Source organism: Maniola jurtina, chromosome 10 (assembly GCF_905333055.1).
Source record: "Maniola jurtina chromosome 10, ilManJurt1.1, whole genome shotgun sequence".
Classification (NCBI taxonomy): Eukaryota; Metazoa; Arthropoda; class Insecta; order Lepidoptera; family Nymphalidae; genus Maniola; species Maniola jurtina.
The window spans coordinates 9,479,744-9,502,143 of NC_060038.1; the positions used below are offsets into that span (position 1 = coordinate 9,479,744).

At 34.1% G+C, this 22,400-nt stretch overlaps 1 protein-coding gene across 4 annotated transcripts in view; it reads left to right on the forward strand.

The window, feature by feature from the left end:
- The first annotated feature begins 2,840 nt into the window (after positions 1 to 2,840).
- The window catches only part of LOC123869164 (homeobox protein abdominal-A homolog), a 57,021-nt gene continuing 37,461 nt past the window's right edge, over positions 2,841 to 22,400 (forward strand). The window contains exons 1-2 of one of the 4 annotated variants that reach the window (XM_045911937.1): positions 2,841 to 3,599; positions 11,408 to 11,440. In XM_045911937.1, coding sequence (XP_045767893.1) covers positions 3,008 to 3,599; positions 11,408 to 11,440 — 625 coding nt within the window. In that variant the 5' untranslated portion in view covers positions 2,841 to 3,007. Of the gene's footprint in view, positions 3,600 to 11,392; positions 11,453 to 22,400 lie in introns of all 4 variants that reach the window. The other 3 variants (XM_045911935.1, XM_045911936.1, XM_045911934.1) reach the window with 3 other exon arrangements.

Below are 22,400 nucleotides of genomic sequence, written 5' to 3' on the forward strand. Positions count from 1 at the left end.
ATCAATTTATATAATAAAAATGATATTAAAAATGAATTATGTATTTGACAATAAAATAAATAATCAATTACAGATCAATAGAAAAATGCCTCAATCGTAAAACAAATGACCTAAACTGTCCATATCAAGCCCTGTATACGTTTATGGCATAAACATCACAATAACAACATAAAACGTATACTTATGCAATGTTCTACTGCCACACCGTCGTACCACCGACCTGATAAAGCTGAAAAGGCAAGTTAAGCCTATAAAAACCCTGCACTAAACACTGTCTAGCAATCAAAAGTGTAGTAAATAAATAAATCCGACAGACAATAAACGGTTTTATTTAAACAGTCGTAAAGATTACAATTCCACGTGTACTCCATGTGGTTACGACTTAAAAGGATGAATGAAATGTGTGAATGAAAAGACAATGTTTGTTGGAGAGGGATGAATGATACCAGTTCGACCACGTGGCCAGCGTTACACAGTTCAGCGCAATTCTTTATTAGAGTTTATTAGCCCATTTTATTGCTATTTGGTAATTTCTTATTGGATTTTAAAAAAATGGAATTGGATGCTTATAAGTTTATTTTAATTATTTTGTTAATAATAATTAATTAAGGAAAAATAAAAAGGATGAAAAAAAATCAATTAGGTAACAATGTGTTTGCGTCAATATCTGAACATAAATAAAATGAAATAGAAAAATATATTAACTGGTTAGATATATATTAACGGCATTCTGAACCAGTGGTAGATTATTTTGACGATTCAAAGCACTTGTAAAAGTTTAATTGACTAAAAATATTTTTTTTTTGAATATACAAATATAATATATCAGTCCGCTTTCTCGATTTATAGTATATTAGGCAAATACCGATAATATTTGTAATGGATATCACTAATGAACATTTTTTGGAGCTGGTGCCAATTAGCCGCATGAAACTTCTACTTTTCAAATTGTTTGTGACTCCACATTGGCACCTCATCGGCACCGGCTCTAAAAATGATAGTATAGAACTAGGTACATTAACTCTTGTATAGATAATAATATATTTGGTAAAAAATTAAATTAAACCTACTTTAATTATTTATAATTTATTCTTATTCATTAAGGAGTTATGTTCTCTGTCTCCGAAGATATTCATCAGATCTTCACTAAAGTAAAATGGGACCACCTTGGAAGTATGACCTACCAAAAAAAAAAAAAATCAAAATCGGTTCATATTTGGCGGAGTAATCGCGTAACAAACATACAGTTGAATAGAAAACCTCCTCCTTTTTTGAAGTCAGTTAAAAAGTGTTTAAATATTATTAATATCGCTGTCTAACCGTAGTACAAACTCTAATACAAGATTTTTCTTGAATTCATTTGTTTATTGTTTCCTCTCAAAAGGGAGAAAGGTACCATACAAGTCTCGCCCGAAGTAGAAATTCACAACCTCGTATAGTTTTAAAAGACTCTGTTGGCCTTTGACCCCCTTATCCTTTTAAAAGGCTTCAGAAGTCCTCGGCTTTGCCTGGTCCTTCCAATATTACCCGGCTGGAAATCGCTTGGAAAAAAATATCAATTGGCTATTTTCTGTCGTCAATTTCCAACAGGACGACAATAGGAATTGCTGGACAGTTTCATACTGGTGACAAGATTCTTCAAATGCACAATAACATAACTTAGGTGCTTTTAAGTACTCGTGATATTTATTATTACTAAACAAAGAGGGTTTAAAAGCTGGATGCGCATTTTTTTTCAAATGCTTATATTAAAAATAGAACACGACTGCTTGCAGTGGAATTTACACAACTGAAAACTAATACCTACGGACTTTTCCATATTAGTTTGTTAATTTTTTTGAGTTATTTGATAAAAAAGAAGAATTTGCTTTAGGTGAATAAAGAAGTGCGCAAAAATCGTATATATATCGTTAGGTAATTATTATCGTTAGGTATCTAACTGTACCTACCTACATAGGTACCTACAAGCTGCAGTGTAAGTTTTTTCTTGAATTCATTTAGTTTATTGTTTCCTCACAAATGAACCTACTAAAAACCTACTACCCATAGAAGTCTCGGCAGAAGTAGCAATAATAATCTCATAGGTACAGTTTAAAAAGATGAGGGTGGCACCTCGTCTTTTTATAAGGACTTCAATAAGTATTGCTTTATTTCCAGATAATTACTATTGTTATATATACTATTATATATTGTTATATTACGATTATAATACTATTGTTGTAAATTTGAAATACTTAGTATATCTTTCTTCAATCAATACTTCATTCAATACTAGCTGATGCCCGCAACTTCGTCCTCGCGGATTGAAGGTTTTTAAGGATCCCGTGGGAACTTTTGATTTTACGACATAAAAAAACTGAGTAGAGAGATAATGCTATTTTTTAATCTGTCCAACAGACTCACTGAAGCACCTACTTCTTAGTTATTTTTGATCTGCAATATTAATATTAATCAAATATTATACCTATCTTAATACCAAATATTATATTTTAATTTATATTTAAAGAAAATAATTAAATTTGCTGCTGCTTTGCTGTTGAAAGCCGTTCACTTTGACAGCTAGAAGTGCCGGAATGGTTTGTGATTGGCGGTGAATGTTCTGCACCGGGTCACTATTGGCGTAGACGAGAAAAGCGCGGGGGTGCGCGGGGCCCGGCGCCATTACGAACAATGGCCGGCGGAATGGTCGTTAGCGAATAGCTTTTATCTCTTTCTAATGTAAGCCACGCAGGTAGAAATTAATGAGACAGAGATGGTTCCGGCGCGTCACCCCGTGCAATCAGTGCGTCTCGTTCGCACGCACGTGCTACGTTTCGCCTTCTCGCGTGCGGCGCGCGGCAGCGGTAACGCTCGCCACGACGGGAATTCAGAGTCGTAGAGCCTCATACGCGGGTCATAAACGATCCGCGGCCATACTAGAGGTGCACGCGCGAGAATCGATCCGAATCGCCGGCGATAAACGCATCTCCCGCGAGGCGATCGTCGCGCGCCGCGTCGCCGCCGAGCGATGAGTTCCAAGTTCATCATCGATAGCATGCTCCCCAAGTACCACCAGCAGTTCCATCATCAGAACTTGTTTGCGGGTACGGGGGCCTCGCCGATAGAGGCATCGTTGTCGTCGTCGCTGTCGTCGTCGTTGTCGACGTCGCTGTCCTCGTCGTTGTCTGGCGGGCTGGGGGCGGCCGCGCTGGGCGCGGGGTCGCCGGGCGCAGGAAGCCCGCAGCGCTCCTCGTCGTCGTCGTCGGCGTCGCCGGGCGCGCCGGCGAGGATGTACCCGTACGTGTCGCACCACCAGCAGTTCGGCGGGTCGGTGCCCTTCCCCACCGGCGGAGGGCTGTCGGCGGATGACAAGAGTTGCCGGTATCCTACCGCAGGAGACCCGATGGTAAACTACGCGCTGGGTCAGCACAACGGGGGAGCGGCGGTGTCGGCCGCGTCGGCCAGCATGGCGGCGGCGGCGCAGTTTTACCACCAGGCGGCGGCCTCGGCAGCGTCGGCGGCCTCCGCGGCCTCGGTGGACGCCATGGGCGCTGCCTGCTCCCAGCCCTCCGCCCAGCCTCTGCCAGACATACCACGTTATCCCTGGATGTCCATCACCGGTAATTGTTTACTCATTCACTGCATGAACCACCCATTTTTTTTGTTAGCACCTTTGATCATTGTTTTCTGAAATTAAGAATAACCTATTGACATTGTTTAGTGTGTTATGCTGCGGACAACGTCGCTTTTTTTGTCTCATTTTATAAAAGGTTTCGTTTTTGTATCTATAGATATCTTGTATAGCAAGTGCAACCTATTTGATTTTGTTGCAGCTGTTGTAGAACTTAATATTATGCGCTTACTTTTAAATTACGTACCTACTTACTTAATTGCATTGTTGTTGAAAAGTATGATTTACCTTTATTATGTAAGTATGCTTATACTTTCCTATGCTTCTCTAAGATGTAAGTTATGTTATATTGATAACATTATACATACCTACTTATATTAAAATTGATATATTATAGGTAATCGTATATCATCTAATTATCTAAATATTAACTACGAATAGAAGGAAATATATATTATAAGCAATCATTAATTACTCTATCTATAATATTATATCTGTATTTTTATATAATATTTATGTGTAATACATATTACATTATATACATACATATACACATACACCTATTACAGGTACCTACCTACTTGATATCTCTACCTATACCTACCTATAGCCTAGGTATAGGTAGGTGTAACTTTTTCTCATCTATTTATCTATTTACATATAATAAAATTGTAGAAAAGTGGTGTCTGTACAATGGAAATATATAAAAAAAAAGTAGCAGGGGTTGTTATTATATCGATGCCGAACCCGAAATTGTAATTAGGTAATTTTTTTTTGTCTGTTTGTCTGTTTGTCTGTGTGTTTGTGCACGCTAATCTCAGAAACGGCTTATTCGATCTAGATACGGTTTTCACTAATATATTGTAGTAAGCTTCACTTAGGATTTAGTGTTTATTTCATGTCAATCGGTTCATAAATAAAAAAGTTATGTCAATTTAAAGAATCACGGCGCCTCGCGCCTGAGCGTCCGTGGCTATATAAAGCGCGAAAAGTCACTATTCCACGCGAACGAAGTCGCGGGCACAGCTAGTGATATACTAAGTCTCACCTAAACACGTTGTTTTACTGGTTACTTTCACATAGGTATCTAATTATTTTCAAGATGCTCCCATAAATCATGCATAAATCCAATTAGAACATAATAAGAATAACAATAAAATTGGGGTTCCTCCTTACCATCCTTGGACACTGACCAAACCAATAATTTTAAGTAGGACCTACTTATGCAAGTAATTACCTATAGGTAGGTATACATATATTTTTATTTATATAAGTATTATCAATAAAATAATATTTGTATAGGGTACTTTTAACTATCAATAGCATTTATTTATACTTAAGTAGATGATAACAGAGATCAATTTTTTTTCAATTCATATCAAAAACAGTTGGTTTTTGATTATTATTAGGTACCTACTATGCCACCACACCATAAGTACATGGTAGGTAGGTACCTATTTCTAAACTAAAGGTACCTAGGTAAGGCAAGGTACAATATAATAAAAAAAAAATTACCTATCCTTAGTTTATTTCATTATCACTAAGTATAATTAATTATATTATTAGTTACCTACTATAAAGTTAATAAGAATGCACCTATTATTAAAGGTATATTTAGGTAGGTAGGTATAGTGAGCAAATTCTATAAATACCGACGGTCGGAGGTACCTACCTATTTAATATAGATATGTCTGTCTACCCATCATTTCAAACTTATTTATAGTTATACTTAAATTCCGGGTTTAAAAAATATGATGTAGGTAGGTAGGTACCTACATCATATTAGGTACCTACCTAGGTATCTATGTACCTACTTAGGCAATTACCTACTACCTACTTCATCACTTAGTAGGTACCTACCTACCTATTAGGTATAGGTAATTAGGTATTTGGAATTAGCCTAGATACCAATTGGTAATTGTTACCGGTACCTATGTTATTAATTAGGTATCTAATATACCTAAATCAGAAATCATTTACATAAATCAAGTAGGTAGATACCTACTTATTATGCGTTTAACCGTACATAAAAATATTTAATAAACATTTAAGAAAACGCCTAGGTACTTAATAGGTGCATAATTAAGTACCTAATAAGTATCTTGAACTGAACGATGTTATTATTGGTTTACAGGTAAGGAGATCTATTTTAGTTTCTTACTCTTACTTATTAATTTTAGTCAAATAGTCTCAAAACCTCATGTATATTTTTAGAATATCACCAAAACAGAACTAACCTAGGTCATCAGACAAATTCTAGACCGAATGCTCGCCCGCGTCATTTCATATAGGTACCTAGTTACCTACCTACTACCTAACTAGATATCTCGGCAGTTCTTGTGAGGTCCACTTTATACTCGTGTGCGACATTACATTACTATTAAACTGTCTGTATGTTTTGAATACAATGGTACAGTTAATTTTTATTCGCAGTTTTATTGCCGTTTGCACTAATCTAGACGTGTGCTTAGTTTTAAAGGGCTACTAATCAACGGGTAACAAAGTTGTAGATGCTTTATTTTATCTTTTTATCTATTTTTGCGGAGTTATTATTATTCAGTAGGGGGTAGGTACTTTTTTTGTAGATAGGTAGGTACCTGTAGGTAAACAATATTAATAATAGTGATACTTGTTATTATAAACAAATGATATTAGGCCAGTGCTTATAATACCTATACTTACTTATGTATACGTAATAGTTAGGTACCTATGTGGAATAGTTAATTTGGTATGAGTAGGCAGGTAGGTAGGTACTACCTATTATTTTTATTCAAAAATTATATTTTTAAATTTTACTCATGCTCCATAATGTAGAGTCGTTAATGTTTTAATCACAAAATAAGTATTTTGTTCATAATTTTATACCTAGCACTTGCAAAATACATAGGTATATACGTACCTACTGTACATAATATGTGCGTCTATATAAACATATATATATTTAATTTTATTATAAATGTTGGCAACCAATATCAAATTACCTAAAGTACCTATGTAGGACATAATATATCATAGGTAGGTAAATATACAAACCTTTACATATGTATTTCTCTTCACTGTGGAATTTCGAAGACTAGACAAATGTTATGTTTTCCTAAATAACTTTCCAAAGAATATTAAAGAAAAGAGTGTGAATCATAAACATTTTTACATCTGAAGCGTCGCGTTCTTCCTGGCACATGACGCTCATTAATAAAGTAGAGACGTAAAGAAACCCATAATCAAAGCCGATCTGCCACGAAAATTGGCTCGTAGTTCACTGAAATCACACTAAATGGCCTATAACCGACTTGTTTTTATTTTAAATGCGATAATTTTCATGATTTGTTGGCAATGCTAGATTAAAAAAATTGTCACTACGACTGAGGCGGGCGGGCGGCGTTCTTTCACGAGATATAAAAGCAAAAATATATCAGCAGGTGCTAGCAACACCACGTGCTCTCAATATTAAAATGGTGGGTAGACATTGCGCTGACATTTATTTGCAGTTATAATATTCAACATTTGGCATAAATACAGTAGGTATTAACAACAATTAACAATGACAATCAGACAATTAACATTGAATAGATAAAGCCTTTTTTAGATTTACATTAATTAATAATTTAAATTTTACTATTGGGACTTAAGTCTTTATTATTTCCAAGTAGGTAGGTACCTAATTATTTTAAGGTTTCAATAAATAATTCACAATATGCTTTCTACCTACGTAGCGTACCTACTCGTTAATGTACGTACATACTATAATCTAAGCCCACCTACACCAAATTTTTTTTATATTTTTTCATGATTTTTCATACTAAAACAAAAACCATTCAAGTGCAAGACATACTCACCCACCAAGAGTTTTGTTGCGGTGGTGTGCGTTGTAAAATACCTACTTTACAAACTCTTTTTTATTGCAAAATTTCAAAAAAAAAAAATGGTTACTTAAGAAGACCCTCATTTTACAACATATTTTTCTATTTTTCATCAAAGTCAACTTTTTAACATTTTGGTACGGAACCCTAATTATTATTATTCAATACAATGATTGCTTTAATAGGTACCTTAGGTGCATTCTTAGGTACCTAAATCAAAAAATACCTTTAAATCTAAATTGCAGTCTAGAATCTAGATAGTACAAGTGCGTACAAGCAATACGTTGCTTTCCTCTTAACATGATTTATAGTGTCCAATATGAGCCAGTCACGTGTGTGCCCGCGTTCATAGCGCATGCGCAACAAAGATGGCCGCTGCGTTGACCAATCATTGCTCGCGATTGCTCCGCTTGCATGATAGCGACGCCGATGACTCTATATTCTATTGATTGCTATTTGTAGAATGTTGCTAATTACTGTCGTTACTATTTTTATTGCTTACCTAGATAGGTGTCTGAGTATTTGCTGGAATGTATCTTAAGTAGGTATCTAGACTAACCTTCCTACAGGTAGGTAGGTACTTATGTATGAATTAGGTACTTAATTAAATCAGCTTAAAAAAATATAAGTCTACATATTATTTAGGACTTGATAAAAATGCAAGTAGGTAGATACCTACTTTGTAAGCTAAAATATGTAAAACTAATTAGGTACATTTTTTTAAATGAACTTAATTTTTCAGAAAAATCTTTTATAATTCTTTTATATAAGATTAAAATTAGATATTTACTTAGTTTGACAGTAAGTAATGTTCTTTATTAGAGGTAGTCCTAAGTTACAACTTATTCCCTTTTATAAAATATTTAATTTATAAAATATTCCTACTTACCTAAGTAAGTAAGTATGTTATGTACCTAAAATATGTTTCCACGAAATTGAGAATTATTCCGTTTTCTTATCAAACAGTAAGTTATGTCTCTGAATTTGAATGTATCGTGCGCCAATTCAATGTTCCAAATAATCGAACATTTTATGCACTTAAAAGCTATTAAAGGTTATCCAATCGCAACATTTAAACGTAGGTATCCGTATGCACGAATCGTTAAAAAACACTAAAAAACCGGAGTGAAGCCCTAATTAGCTATGGATAGGTAATTATTATGCACGTAGGCAGATTAGATTTCGAGCACTTGATTAGGTAGGTACATACATTAACGATGACATAAGGTTAAATAAAAAAGTAAAGTGCGTCTAAACAACACCTAGGGTTATACCTACTTAAAAGAATGAGTAGGTATATTTGCAATGTGATTCCCCAATTGACCCCTCTTTTTGGGTCGGGGGTTAAAAACATGTCACAATCACATCTCGCATTTTTAACCCCCGACCCAAAAAGAGGGGTGTTGTAAGTTTGACGTGTGTATACCTATGTGTATCTGTATGTGGCATCGTAGCGCCTAAACTCATGAACTGATTTTAATTCAGTTTTTTTTCAGTGTAAAAAGTTCTCAGTCCCTAGGTACATAACTCTTATTTCTGGTAGGTAATAAGTACTGAATGTCGTTAAGTAGTCATTAAAGTAAGATAAAAATTGGTGTTTTGTATGTTATCTGAGCACTGCACTCAAGAATTATTGAATGACACAATACTTATACCTACCTACTTACTTTTATCGTACTTACATCATAAAAATCAGTACAGACAACAAAAAATACAAAACACAGTAAGTATGTTCCTGCCTACATACGCCAAATTGATGGCAATCATAAATATACGAGTAGAGTATTCAACAAACTTGTGAATAAAAATAGCTAAATAGTACTTAAATTTAAAATACTCGTAGATTTTTAATAAGTGGCCATAACCGACCGAACTTTTAAAAGTCCAGTATAAATCATCAAAGATAGGAGAAATTAATACAGTAATAAAAATTTCAATCATCTTTAAGAAAAAAGCTACTTTCCAGCAAACGCGAATCGGTTACGATAAAAAGTTTATCAATTCACATGATTAGCGGAATTGCCCTGTTCTATTCATTTTGTTTATGTGAAATCTTTTTCATAGTTGCTCGTAGGTTGCATGCATGAATTTTGCTTTTTGATGGTCTTTATTGTGTTTGCTTAGCGAGGTTTAACAGCCACAAAAACTGTTTATGCAACAATAAATGTGTATTCTATGCTCATTTCATTAATATCTAAGATATCAACTCAACTGGATCGTTCAACAATCCGTATAACATTAAAAATTCATTTTCTGTCTGTGTGAAGCTTGTGTAAGTTAATACAAAAATATTTCTTTTATTCAATTTCTCGATGAAAAGCGCGTGACTTACTCCTACTAGTAGAGATAGAACAATAACTAAGCATGCACGCTAATTTTTAGCGTGCCGTAACTTATAATACTACTTATAATTATATCAGAATCTTTTTAATAATATATGGTCATTTTGTTATCTAATATTTTTCTGTCTGTGTGTTCTTTTCTTGCTTTTTCTTAAAAACGGTTTGACGTTGGTATTTATCTGTATGTAAAGGTAGGATAAATTACCTCTAATTGCTGTACAAAATTACGTACTTTAACTTAAGAAAAAGGTAAGCAGCTTTTCAAAGCGTAAATATTTTCATACAAAAAGTCATTGTCATCAAAATCTAACTAAGTGCTTAGGCAGATATACTTTTCGTTGAACTACAATCTTGATAATTAGGAAGTGAGGTCTTCTAGCACTAATAAAGGGAAAAAATTTAAAAAATTGACAATTTCAAGTGTGTGGAACTATTACGTGACTAAGTAGGTATAATATTTGATGGTGCTCATACATTTTTTCACGCCATTTTTTTTCGACTAAGTTGAAAATCGTGAATTGAAAAAAAAAAAATGTTTTTATTTATATACCTGTACGCTGTACAGCGGTAGGTATCAAATAGGTTCTTATAACTAAACTAAATTTCAACCTTGACAACTCTTTCCAAACAAAGGTCAAAAAGTGTAGATAAAAAAAGATCCCTAGTGAAAGATAAACTAGGGTACGCAAGGCATCTCGAAAACTAGCAGCCAGAGAGATATGCCTAGTCCTGAAACAAAAAAAAAAGTTATAAAAACTTGGGTGATTCGATGAAAATATTGGCCACCGAATGAAAATTTTAGTTCAGAAGCGTTTAGTCTATAAATTTAAAAAAGAACATTCTCAAGTAGATAACTTTCTTTACATGTTCATAGAATTTAAAGGTCTGCTTTGAGAATAAAAATATGAAACATTATGACTTATGTAGGTACCTATATCGATTTATCGGAGTGCCCAAACGGTCCTCAAAAACTACTATCAATCATAGTTTTAGGATCATGTCTCTATTTTTGCATATCTGTTAAATAAATCCTAACTCATACCAAAACCGTCATACCTACCATCTAAGCGTTTTTGACTCCCACCAGTTGAGTTTCATTATAATGTTTTATTATATTACTCAACGGGGAATAATTTTGTAAGCAATTATGAATTAAGTATTTACAAGCATTTTTTTGTAATATAGTGAGCTGCAATTTACATTTAAAAATTACCTTTTTATTTTATTAGATTAAGTTACCTAGAGACTCGTAAAATAAAAATTTTTGCTGATAGAAATTTTTGTTCTTATACCTAATGTTGATCGCACAATACAGCTGAGCTGGACACATTCGGAAATTAATGTTTCATATTGAATTAGAAATTTGAATACGCCAATGAAATTCGAATGATGCAAGCAATGCCAGTTTTGGAATACCCACTGGAATTGGCATTGCAACCGGCAGTGCAAGTTTCAGCAGCTTGTACCTACCTAATGTGCGATCAGCTCAGTAGTTATCAACTAGTAGCTTTCAATGTATTTTTTACATGTTATGCATGTATTTATGTGCGATTAAGAACATTCATCACGATTGATAATAGATTTTCCGTTTCCAGATTGGATGAGCCCCTTCGACCGCGTGGTCTGCGGTGAGTTCAATGGTATTTATCGTTTCAAATTTATTTTCTTTTAGTTCTAAGTTTAATTTAGTGAAACAGTCTAATTCCAAACGACTTAGTTCCATTGCTGCATTAAGTTAGTCTTTACTGACTCTACTAAAAGATTTCTTTAATTGTGAATAATGGGTTGGTAGACATCTAGGTCCACAAAGACGCTTAGATAATTGATTTAGTAAAAGTTTTTAATGCACGAATCAGCTACGCATAATTACTTTTTGGTCATCATATTATTATGCTCATGCCGAAAACAGATAGCATTACAAAATTTAACTAAATCAGTTTAATTTGTGCAAGTGGGCATTTTGTTTCACATTAATTATTTATTATTAGAACTGAGTGATTGGATCTACCCAGCATTTATTTATTAAAAAAATAAACCCAGCATTTATTTATTAAAAAAATAAACCTTGAAGTAGAGTCTACGTTCATAATACCTATTAGGTTCACCTAATAGGTTTTTGTAGGAACTTTGGAAGCTCAATATACACCCTACTTAGTATTTATTTTGTTATTTTATTAATCAGCAATGGTTTAACTAAAGAGCGTTTGGAATTCCAAATAACTTAAGAGCAGTTATACACCATCTTCCAACGGAATCAAAAACAGTACCTACTTAATTGTTCTTATCATTCAAATCGATTCACTACAGAGATTTTTACGCTCGTGTATAACCGCTCTTTAGAACATGCCTTCCGTAATATTTAGTTGCAATTATTCATTTGACATGGCTTCGTTGAATCATTGCAATTGATATTTATACTGCGGTTTTTGTTAAGGAAACATCTGTTGTAAACAATGAATTTATATATAAAAACTATAATTGCTTCTGACAATTTGGAATTAAAATAATTGAATCGATGATTGCTCAATCATATATCCAGTTCTGCATCCTGAACAGTAATTAAAACTCAGACGGCTTGAGTAATATATTGTTTAAACTTGTAACATTGTATTAAACAATGTAACTACAGAACGGTTTCGAATGCTGATCATAATCTTTACATACACGTATGCAGGTAAGCAGATCGCTTATCTTCACCTTGGCATCTTAAAGTTGCAGTTTATTTTTGAGAGAATAAAAAATTTATAACCATGGCCAATGAGTTTATGGCGTTAAGCAAAAAAGTGACGAAAAGGGTTTAAACATTTGCAAAGAATAGCAACTTTCTCTAGACACAAAAGATGAATCGTGGGATGCTGTCTTAAAAACCAAATGAATTAAGGTATACAAATCAAGAGAAAGAGTTGCAATTTTATCAAGGGTTCTGTGTGATATTTTATTCTAAGAATAACGCTTTACAGGATTAAAAAAAAATTATAAGTAGGATTTTGGTTGGCAAAGTTACATTGATAGGGTATGAAATTAATAACATTAAAAATAATTTACTTGTACCTGCTTACTTAAGGTTTCTTAATTTCATGGAAAAATAATATTTAGCAAAACTTTTTTTGAACTCACCACGAAATCATATGAGTTTTGAGAAATATTACGTCATTTGAGTAGGTCATGGACTTGGAAAAGGTATGCTGTATGATTAATATTTCTTACAATCTAAGTTAAGTAGGTAGGTGCCTACTGTAAAAGTGTACCTACCATGATGAAGTTGTGTTACTTATTTAACCTGATCAGCTAATTCTGCTGGACCCTAATATTTACAATTACTTCGCTTACAACTCTCACCACTTTGTAAAAAATGACCAACAAAAGATTCACGGCAATAGGGTTGTGCAATTTCTCTTTTTGTTAAAAATAGCAATCCTTTGTACCCGCAAGATGTTTACAAATAAGGTATAAGTCAAAGGGTTTTAAATCACGGTGTCGAAAGCTTTTAAAACAAGCTTAGAACAGGGGCCATTGTTTTGTTGGCACGCTCGCAAATTGCTTTATTACCCGTCGCTCCGCGGACGTTCTGCGAAAGTCGATATCGCCAAAATCGCAGTCAAAACATCGTTTTGTCATACCACGATAATATGAACGAGTACATGCACCACTCAACTCCTAATGTTGTAAGTTTTAATAAAAGCACTCGTGTTTTCAATAAAACTGTCGCTACCATATTATATTTACTATGAAGTTAATTACACTAAATATCATCACAATAATCCTCCTTTATAATCAGTATACTACGGTAATCCAGTTAACAAAACATATATTTTTCGCTTAAGAGCTTATAAAAGTCGTTTTATAGGTCTTTTAACAAGCAATTAATAACTAATCACTGTCAATCGTAACTCTACGATTATAGAGCATTTGACGATGGTTCGTGTGAAAAAATTTGTCAGCGAACAATAAGATCTGGGGATTGACCATAAAGTTGTGACCTTGCGGCTATAAAAATTTAACGAGGCAAAGCCCGCAGCGTGCCGTAGTGTAAACACGCCAGATTCGTGGACGTGAGTGTCATAGAAACAGCTGGTTCAACATGTGTACCGCGCCTTAGTGACGACGACCGTCTTTCGTCGTTCAGATCGTAAAAATTTAAGAGTTCAAAAGCCAGAAAACAAAGCTCGATTCATCGACACACGAGCCACAAAAAATGTTATGAATTAATCATCTGTTCAAATACCAACTGCTTACCTATGCCTGCTAGTTATACACCAGCCTACTTATTTATTTACGTAGACGTATCTTCAAATTATAAGACTGAATGCAAAAGATAAATTAATAATAGTCATGACTCATGACCGTGAAACTGAGTACTATCTAATTTTCGAGAGTTCATGGGACCTACTGCGTATGCGTTGCCAACATTTGAAATCAAATGTCAATGCCATTTGACGTAGCGAATAGCGATGTGTGCGCAAGCTCATCAGACTTAGGCCAAATTCGCACGAGAGCTTTTTAACGTCCGTTAAAAAAGCGTTCTAATAGAACAATTAATGCATTCCCAAGTAAGTATCTGTTCACACGTCAACGCTTTTTTAACGCGCACGTTGTATTTACAACGCAACGCCGGGTTATAACGCAACGCTTTTTTAACGCTCGTGCGAATTAGGGCTAATCGTGTCGACCGCGCGTTTCTTTACCCCACTATACGGCAAAGCTAAGATAAAGGCTATGTAATTCGGATTGCCAATGCAATCACATGTAAACACTCATAATGTTAATTGTTTTAATTTACAAACTATGAGATTTTAATTATTGACCTAAGGTACAATTAACTTTCAATACAAAAAACGCGCTAAGCTGGCCGCTTCCTTACCGGCTAGTTTGTAAGCGCCTTTATACTATAGGTACCTAACATTACTTTCCATTAGACATGAGGGTACACCGTACTATTCACTATTCGTACACTTATCTACATATTTTGTCGTTCAAGGCTATAGTTGTTGCTATTACAAAAGTTACGCAACTCTATGTTTAGAGACGTTGAAAAATGCATTGGGTTGACGACCTCTACGCTTTAACAGGGCTTACTCCATACAATCGTAGCCCCAATTTCATTTGAATATCAAGCAACCAAAGTCTAATAAATTTTGCAGATATATTTTAGAAACTAATATCTGTGCCTGTGGTGCTTAGATTTTTCTTAAAATATGTCGTTTTAAAATTCCAGGGGCTCAAAGATTTGTATATGAATTTTTAAGACCGCGTAACTTTGAAGCCGAATATTTTAACGGAAATGTGGAAAATCACAGGCATAGATATTAGTTCCCGGAACGTTTCTACAAAATTCCATTGAGAGACGAACTACGTTTGTAAGGAGAGAGTGACGGAGAGACCCCTCTTAATATGTTATGCAGTGCATGGATTGCGCATAATAATGTAGGTATGTAAGCTCTACATTCGGCAACGTAATGTGTGTACACGTACAGTGCATGATTTGTTTATACCTAACACTATACTGTTGCCAATAAAAACAATACTGCCTTTATATTTTAACAAGTGTAGTTTTGCGTTCAAACTTTTACGATCGGAAGTACCTACCTACGATCGATTTATTTCAGTTTGGTTTGTTAGTAGGTAAGTAGGTAAGTACTTACTTAGGTATAAATTAAATAAAACATAATCTGTTTATTATTTATAGCTCGATCACATAACTACCTAAATAACTTAATTTAACATAAGTAGACAGTAACCGTTGCAAACTCGTTAAATTATTCAAGATTAATTTATCCATAATACCTAACAATGATAAGCTTAAGTAGATACCTAATTAATACCGACTGTTACACAACTTTCTTAAGAAACATGTTTCGTGTTACATGTAGGACCTACCTACTAAAAATATTTCGAGTCATGTGAAGACTTCCAGTCTTTACATGATTCGTATAATTTTTATGACAGGATTAGAAAGCAAGAATATGAAAATTATTTAAAAAAAGTATTTAAAAAGTTTCTTTAATACGTAATCTAGATGTAATATAGAATACAGTTGCATATTTATGCCTACATAGTTTTCTAAAACAGTATGTGGTGGACTAAAATGTAGCTTATTTACATAATGCAAACGTAAACTTTCATTCTCATTCTTTTAGATCGAACAAAATGTTATTTAGTTGGACCGGCCTTGTGTATGGTAGAGAATTAGATTAGATAGGTATGGGCGATATCCATTATCTAAGTTTTTAATACGTGTACCTATATTTATATACTTACCTATATTCCCTTACTATCGCCATTTCTGGCGCGATATAGAGGGAATATACCTAGTATAAAAGCGCAGGTAGACAAATATAGCACATTTTCAGCAAAATAACCTGAGAAAGCACTAAATAGGGATTTGTGAACAAGTTGGAGGGAAGATAGTGAGAATTAGATATTGTCCTAGTTGTCAAGCATTGCCAGAAATTCGCTCTAGAGTCTAGATCATACGTCAATCGTCGAGCGTCGTATGGGATCTGTTTCCAACAAATTCTGTGCAGGACATCTCGGTTTGTCCTAGTTTTCAAGCGACTGCCAAAAATTCGCTCCAGATCATCCGTCAATCGTCGTATGGAGATCTGCTTTCAACAGTTTCTGTGCAGGACATCTCGGTTTGTCCTAGTTATCAAGCGACTGTCAGAAATTCGCTCCAAATCATCCGCCAATCGTCGTATGGAGATCTGCTTTCAACAGTTTCTGTGCAGGACATCTTGGTTTGTCCTAGTTGTCAAACGACTGCCAAAAATTCGTTCTAGATCATCCGTCAATCGTCATCTGCTTCCAACGGTTTCTGTGCGGAAATCTAGGTTCTCAGAACTTTCATTACAGGACATATTATTGTGGTTCTCAGAACTTTTTCCTTCCATTGCTACTTTAGCTTTGCCATTAGTTTTATGTTGGTAACTCTGGCTCTTCTACGTATCTCTTCATTTTAGATTGATTCAATCATAGCTCTTCTACGGATCTCTTTACTTCTGATTTGATCACCTAAAAAATATCCTACTCCAAGCATGTCTCGCCATAGGGATAATGGACTATAGTGGCATACGTTATCTTCTATTATATAAAGTATGTTTTAAAATTTATTGTTGAATGTTGAAGAACAGAAACTGAAAAAAACCCCGCAAAAATGCTGAAGGGAAACGTTAGATTTTCATCCTAAATTTTTAATCTTCATAAATAATATTGATCCAATATCTAAATAGCAATAGAATTTCTCAAACTCGTCGAAAACGCTCATAAATAGAAAGTAACGTTATAGTATCAGTGTACACCATTTCCTTTGGCAATTTACTCCGGCGATTGGTGCTTCGCAAGGGTCAAAAGGTCTCTATCAAATATGAGTTTTGGTCAGTAAATTTGAAATAAGCATTACCTACTGACCGAACCTTTGCTGAATATTTCAGTACAAGTAGAAGCACCTACGTTTATAAATAAGAAAATATTAAGTAATTTAATTAAAATATACCTATTGTTGTATTACGCCAAAATAAATAAGATAGGTAGGATTTTTTTAATACCTACCATGCAATTTTCAACAGAGTAGATTTTCTTTATTTACTTAAGTACTTATATGAAAAGTTTCAATAGATACAAGCAGCACACATTAGGTATATAGGTAGATTAGTTTTTTGAAAGAATATACAATAATAAATCTTAAATCAAAGTAAAAACATAAAAGTCATAAGATCCAGCCTTGTGGTATTTATTCTCATTTTCCAAGACGAGCAGTGTCTAGGTATAGTAAGTAGGTATACTTACTAAACGAGTTACAAAAGATAGAAATCACTAGAAAATCAGTAGGTAACTTTAATATCCTGTTGACATCAAAGTGTAATTTTATAACCAAGCGTAGACGACAAACGTAGGTACCAATATCTAAATATACTCTATGTATTTCTAATTTAATACATTGAAACTAAGTTGCAACGGATGTAATGAACAATAGTCGAATAATAAATCAACCAACATAATATTAAGTATAATATGTTAGGACATGCTTTGTGACGGTCAAATATTAAAAGGTTTAGTTACATTTCACAAAATGATACTGTAGGTATATAATTATTTATGGATGAATTAATTAAAAGCGCTAATGAATTTTGATTTGATATCTACGATCAGCAATATGTTTGATATAGGTATTCCTATAGATACCTACTTTGAAAAGGCAAATTCCCAACAGCTAAAAGTAGGAGTCACAAAACGTTTTAATTATTGAAATTAGGCTAATCATGAAATACTTAGGTATCGTATTGCAAAATCTCCGCGATCTCTAACATAAAATATTCACGGCATAATATCAAGGATATATTTTATGAGTATTATGAGAAATGTATTTAATCTGAGGTTAGATTATATTGGCTTACACCTCTTCTATTACGGTGTGATTAGTTTATTGAATGCTCATATTACGTTTATCTACAATCGACCTCATAGTTAGTACTTATACGCTATCCAAGACCCGTACCTATATCAAATAGCGTAAAATCTATGGGATGCCTAACATTGAATTATGACCATTGATCATAAACATTTTTTTTTACATTGTGCCTTCATTTCGAAATTTTATAAAATATTTGGATTTGTATTCTTATTATGTTTGAGTGTGTACACTGTACATGGTAGGTAAGGTACATGTCTCACCTATCTAAATTATAAATTAAATTAATCAAATCAGTTCAATTTGCGCATAAGTACCTATAAGGCGAATTGATTTGTATCACTCACACGTCTCTGTCTCACGTCGGGTAGGTAAGCATCAGAAGGAAAAAATAAAGAGATTTATGATAAATTATTATCTCTTTAGATGTCTTCATGTTTATCTATTGTATTACTTACCAAGAATTTCTATGCACTTTACGTGGTTCGTACCTACATAGGATGCATAAGTAACAAGTCATGCAAGTAACAAGTAACATGTCATCTTTATTCCACATACTCACTTCGTCTTATGAATATATCAATAATTTAATCGTCACGACATTATATTTACATATTGTTTAGTTAATCACGTAATTTGTCCGCCCATCCATAATTTCTAACAAACAGTAGGTAATTGGAAATTGTATTAATATGGTTAACGTGATTTGTACCCGTGAATAGAATAATTTATATGTTTTGTTTGTGATTTAATCACCGGTTCTTTGAAACAATAGCAGCTACTAGGTGTAAAATGTTAAGAGTTATCTCAAAAAATTCTGAGAACTGTGCGCTTTGAGTAATAAAATACCTATGCTGTAGTGTAGTTTTTTATGATGACTGCTTATGTTCATTTAATTTTATCAACTAATTTAAAAAGATTTCAAATAAATAGGTCAAACAGCTTATTGATAATATATTCAAATTTAACAAGAGCTTTAAAAATGTTTTCATTTTGAATGAATTCGAAATAAAAATACAGACACAAAAGAGTAAAAATTCTAAATTGAGATTATTTTTATGCCCTTTAACATCATTTTTTATTCACAAAGGGACGAGATCGTAGGCTGTGCATTGTACAATGATGTGAGCTTCAAAAGCTTAGCAGAGTTCATTTCGTGCCAAATACGTTATGATAATTTTGATACTACAATGTCTGCCAGTACGCCAATTCGAATTTATTTTATTCGTCTGCTATGAGGCGAAATGTTCATACTGATGCTAATGTCACGTTCTAGACTGTTTACTGTATGAAATTTTACGGTACATTTGTTAAAACTATGGCCGTATAAACAAGTGAGTTTATATGTTTGTACAATGTATTAAAACAGTGGCTGTTAGCTTAGGATAGAGCGAGTAAGCTTGGGGAGATGTGAGGTTTGTTTCGCAGCGCAAATATACTGAACCGAAAGTCCACACATAATGGGCATCAGACGCCTGGCTGGTACGATAACGTTCAATTTCATAACGCATAAGTGGTGATTGGTCTTAAAGAAATTAAATAATAATGTAATGCTTTCAATTTGTATCTCTATTAGCGTTGAGTGTTGTTTACACACGCCTGACCGCGGCCTCGAAAGCGCAGACGCTTGTGAAAACATAGCGTCAAGATTAAAGGTGGACCTGGTAATGTACGCCACTCTAACCAGATCCACCTGGCATAGCTCCGTCCTCATGTCTTACATCACGGACGATGAAAGCATTTTCCTTTCGAAGGTCAACGCAAACTGGTCGCGAGTAAGTTTGTTTACGGCACGCTCAGCGTTTCCTACCAGTTTGCATAAGCGGGGGTAGTCTCAATAAAAACAAATTGGCTGCCCGCTGGCCAGAGTCGGGCACTTACACACGTACAAGGAAGCGGAGCGACACGCCCGGAGGTGATTTACTACCGTTTCATGTTGTTCGAGTTATTGCCTATGAAGAAATACTGTAAAGTGAACTATGACACCTATTTTCGTAATAGTAAATACGTTCATTATTAGGTACTAATTTTAGCACGACTAGTTCTGTAAGAAACTTTGCGTAAAACAAAAATTTGTAAGAAGTTATAGGTACTCGTATAGATTAAATCTCAGGGCAATAATACATACCTACATCGTAATCAAAACCATCCTCCGTGTAATCATTATTACTTAATTACTGTAATATACATAATATATGTAGTGTACCCACATGGTACCTACATGACAAGATAATTTGATACTAATGCGAGTAAGTATGTATGTCATTTAAGACTGCGTTCAAGAGATATCAGATATGCTCACAGCAGAAAAAGTGTGATAAGTAGGTATAGCCCTCTGATAGACAGACAGGCGGACGATCAACGGAGGCTTAGTAATAGGGTTCCGTTGGTACTCTTCGGGTACGGAATTCTGAAAACGTAGCTGTTTCGTAGCTGTTTTTTAAAGATGTAACATAGGCAAATCGACTCTAGGTTTTTTCATCAGTGACTCAAAGGATGTTGGACATTCAATGGATATTACACATTTTTTATGTGCCATAATTATTATGTTAGTTTAATTTTTATGTGCAATGTACACCTATTTGTTGTAAGTACCTATATACTTAAGTAGTACTTCATCGCAACGGACTCTACAAAGTTTTAAATCTATGGATTTTATTTAGCTATCTTACTGAAGTCAAATCGAAAACACAAGAAGTCTTCTTGTTTGACCGCAAATTAAAAACAGAATAGGAGGATATAGGTATTTTGTAAAATGAAAAGCTACAAATAATCTTAATACATACTTTTTTTGCCTGCAACTTCGTCCGCGTGAAATTAGCTTCTTGAAAATCGCATGTAGCTTACCTTAACAGGGCTCTCTCCGTCACTTGCTTCCACTCGCTTCATACAATCGTAGTTCCAATTTCATTTGAATATTAAGCAACCAAAGTCCATGAAATTTTGCAAACATATTCTAGAAACTAATATCTGTGTCTGTGGTGTTTTAGATTTTTCTAAAAATATGTAGTTTTAAAATTACAGGGTCTCAAAGATTTGTATGTAAATTTTTAAGACCGCGTAACTTTGAAACCGAATATTTTAACAGAAATCTGGAAAACCACAGACATAGATATTAGTTTCTAGAATATGTCTGCACATGGACTTTGGTTGCTTAATATTCAAATGAAATTGGAACTACGATTGTATGAAGCGAGTAGAAGCGAGTGACGGAGAGAGCCCTCTTAACACGTCCTCATGTCAGTCAACTTTTTCCGTTAGTAATATTTTATGTATTTAGATAGGCTTAGGAAATGGAGATTAATTTCCGAAACTAGTCAGTAATTTTAAATAACTGAAGCACGAGATCGAAGTTTTGGTATCAAAATGTTTCTAATAGCTGCTCTACCAACTAAAACCTCTCTGTAGATCCATGGTGCGTCACATTATAAATAAAATAAAAGCTAAATTTGTATATAAATAACGAGATAAAGGAACGGAATTATATTACAAGTCTGTAGGTTGGGTCTAGCGACGCATTAATCTTTGATACTATCGCGCAAGTAAATCTCTGATAGCATCTTGTTATTTACCGGACGGTAGGGAACGTTTTCACCTTCGAATGACTTGTTTGCAGAATGAATGCACCTAATATTACGTGTTAGGTACTTTGTTTCTTAATGAGGTGTCATTATTTTTTTATAGGTAGTAGGTACCTAAACCTGTGTTATCTGCGTAAGAATTTAGGAAATAAAATCGTGATTTAGTTTTTGCAAGTTAGGGTTAAGTTAATTTGAATTGAAAATAAAGTTAATAAAATAATATTATGTTGAAATAGAAAATATCTAAACGCAAAAATAGATATGTAATAGTCCATTATTGCAAAGGCCGGGAAATAGTCCTGTCTCGTATTTAGTGAAGTCCTCGTCTACGGCTCGGCCTTCAAACTCATACTCGATCTGCAATTGCCATTTCCCGCCGAGGTATATATAGTGCTTTTCTCAAAAGAATGCAGGGAAATAAAACACACTTTTTATATTATACCTACATTAAATTTAATTTACCTTTGTCGCTAAATTACACAACAACCAATCTTCGTATGGACACAATATTGCTGCTCATATTGTAGGTACAATATCATCATGATCATCGCTGGCTCACTACTGGGCACGGCTATCATCTCTGACTGAGAAAGATTTGAC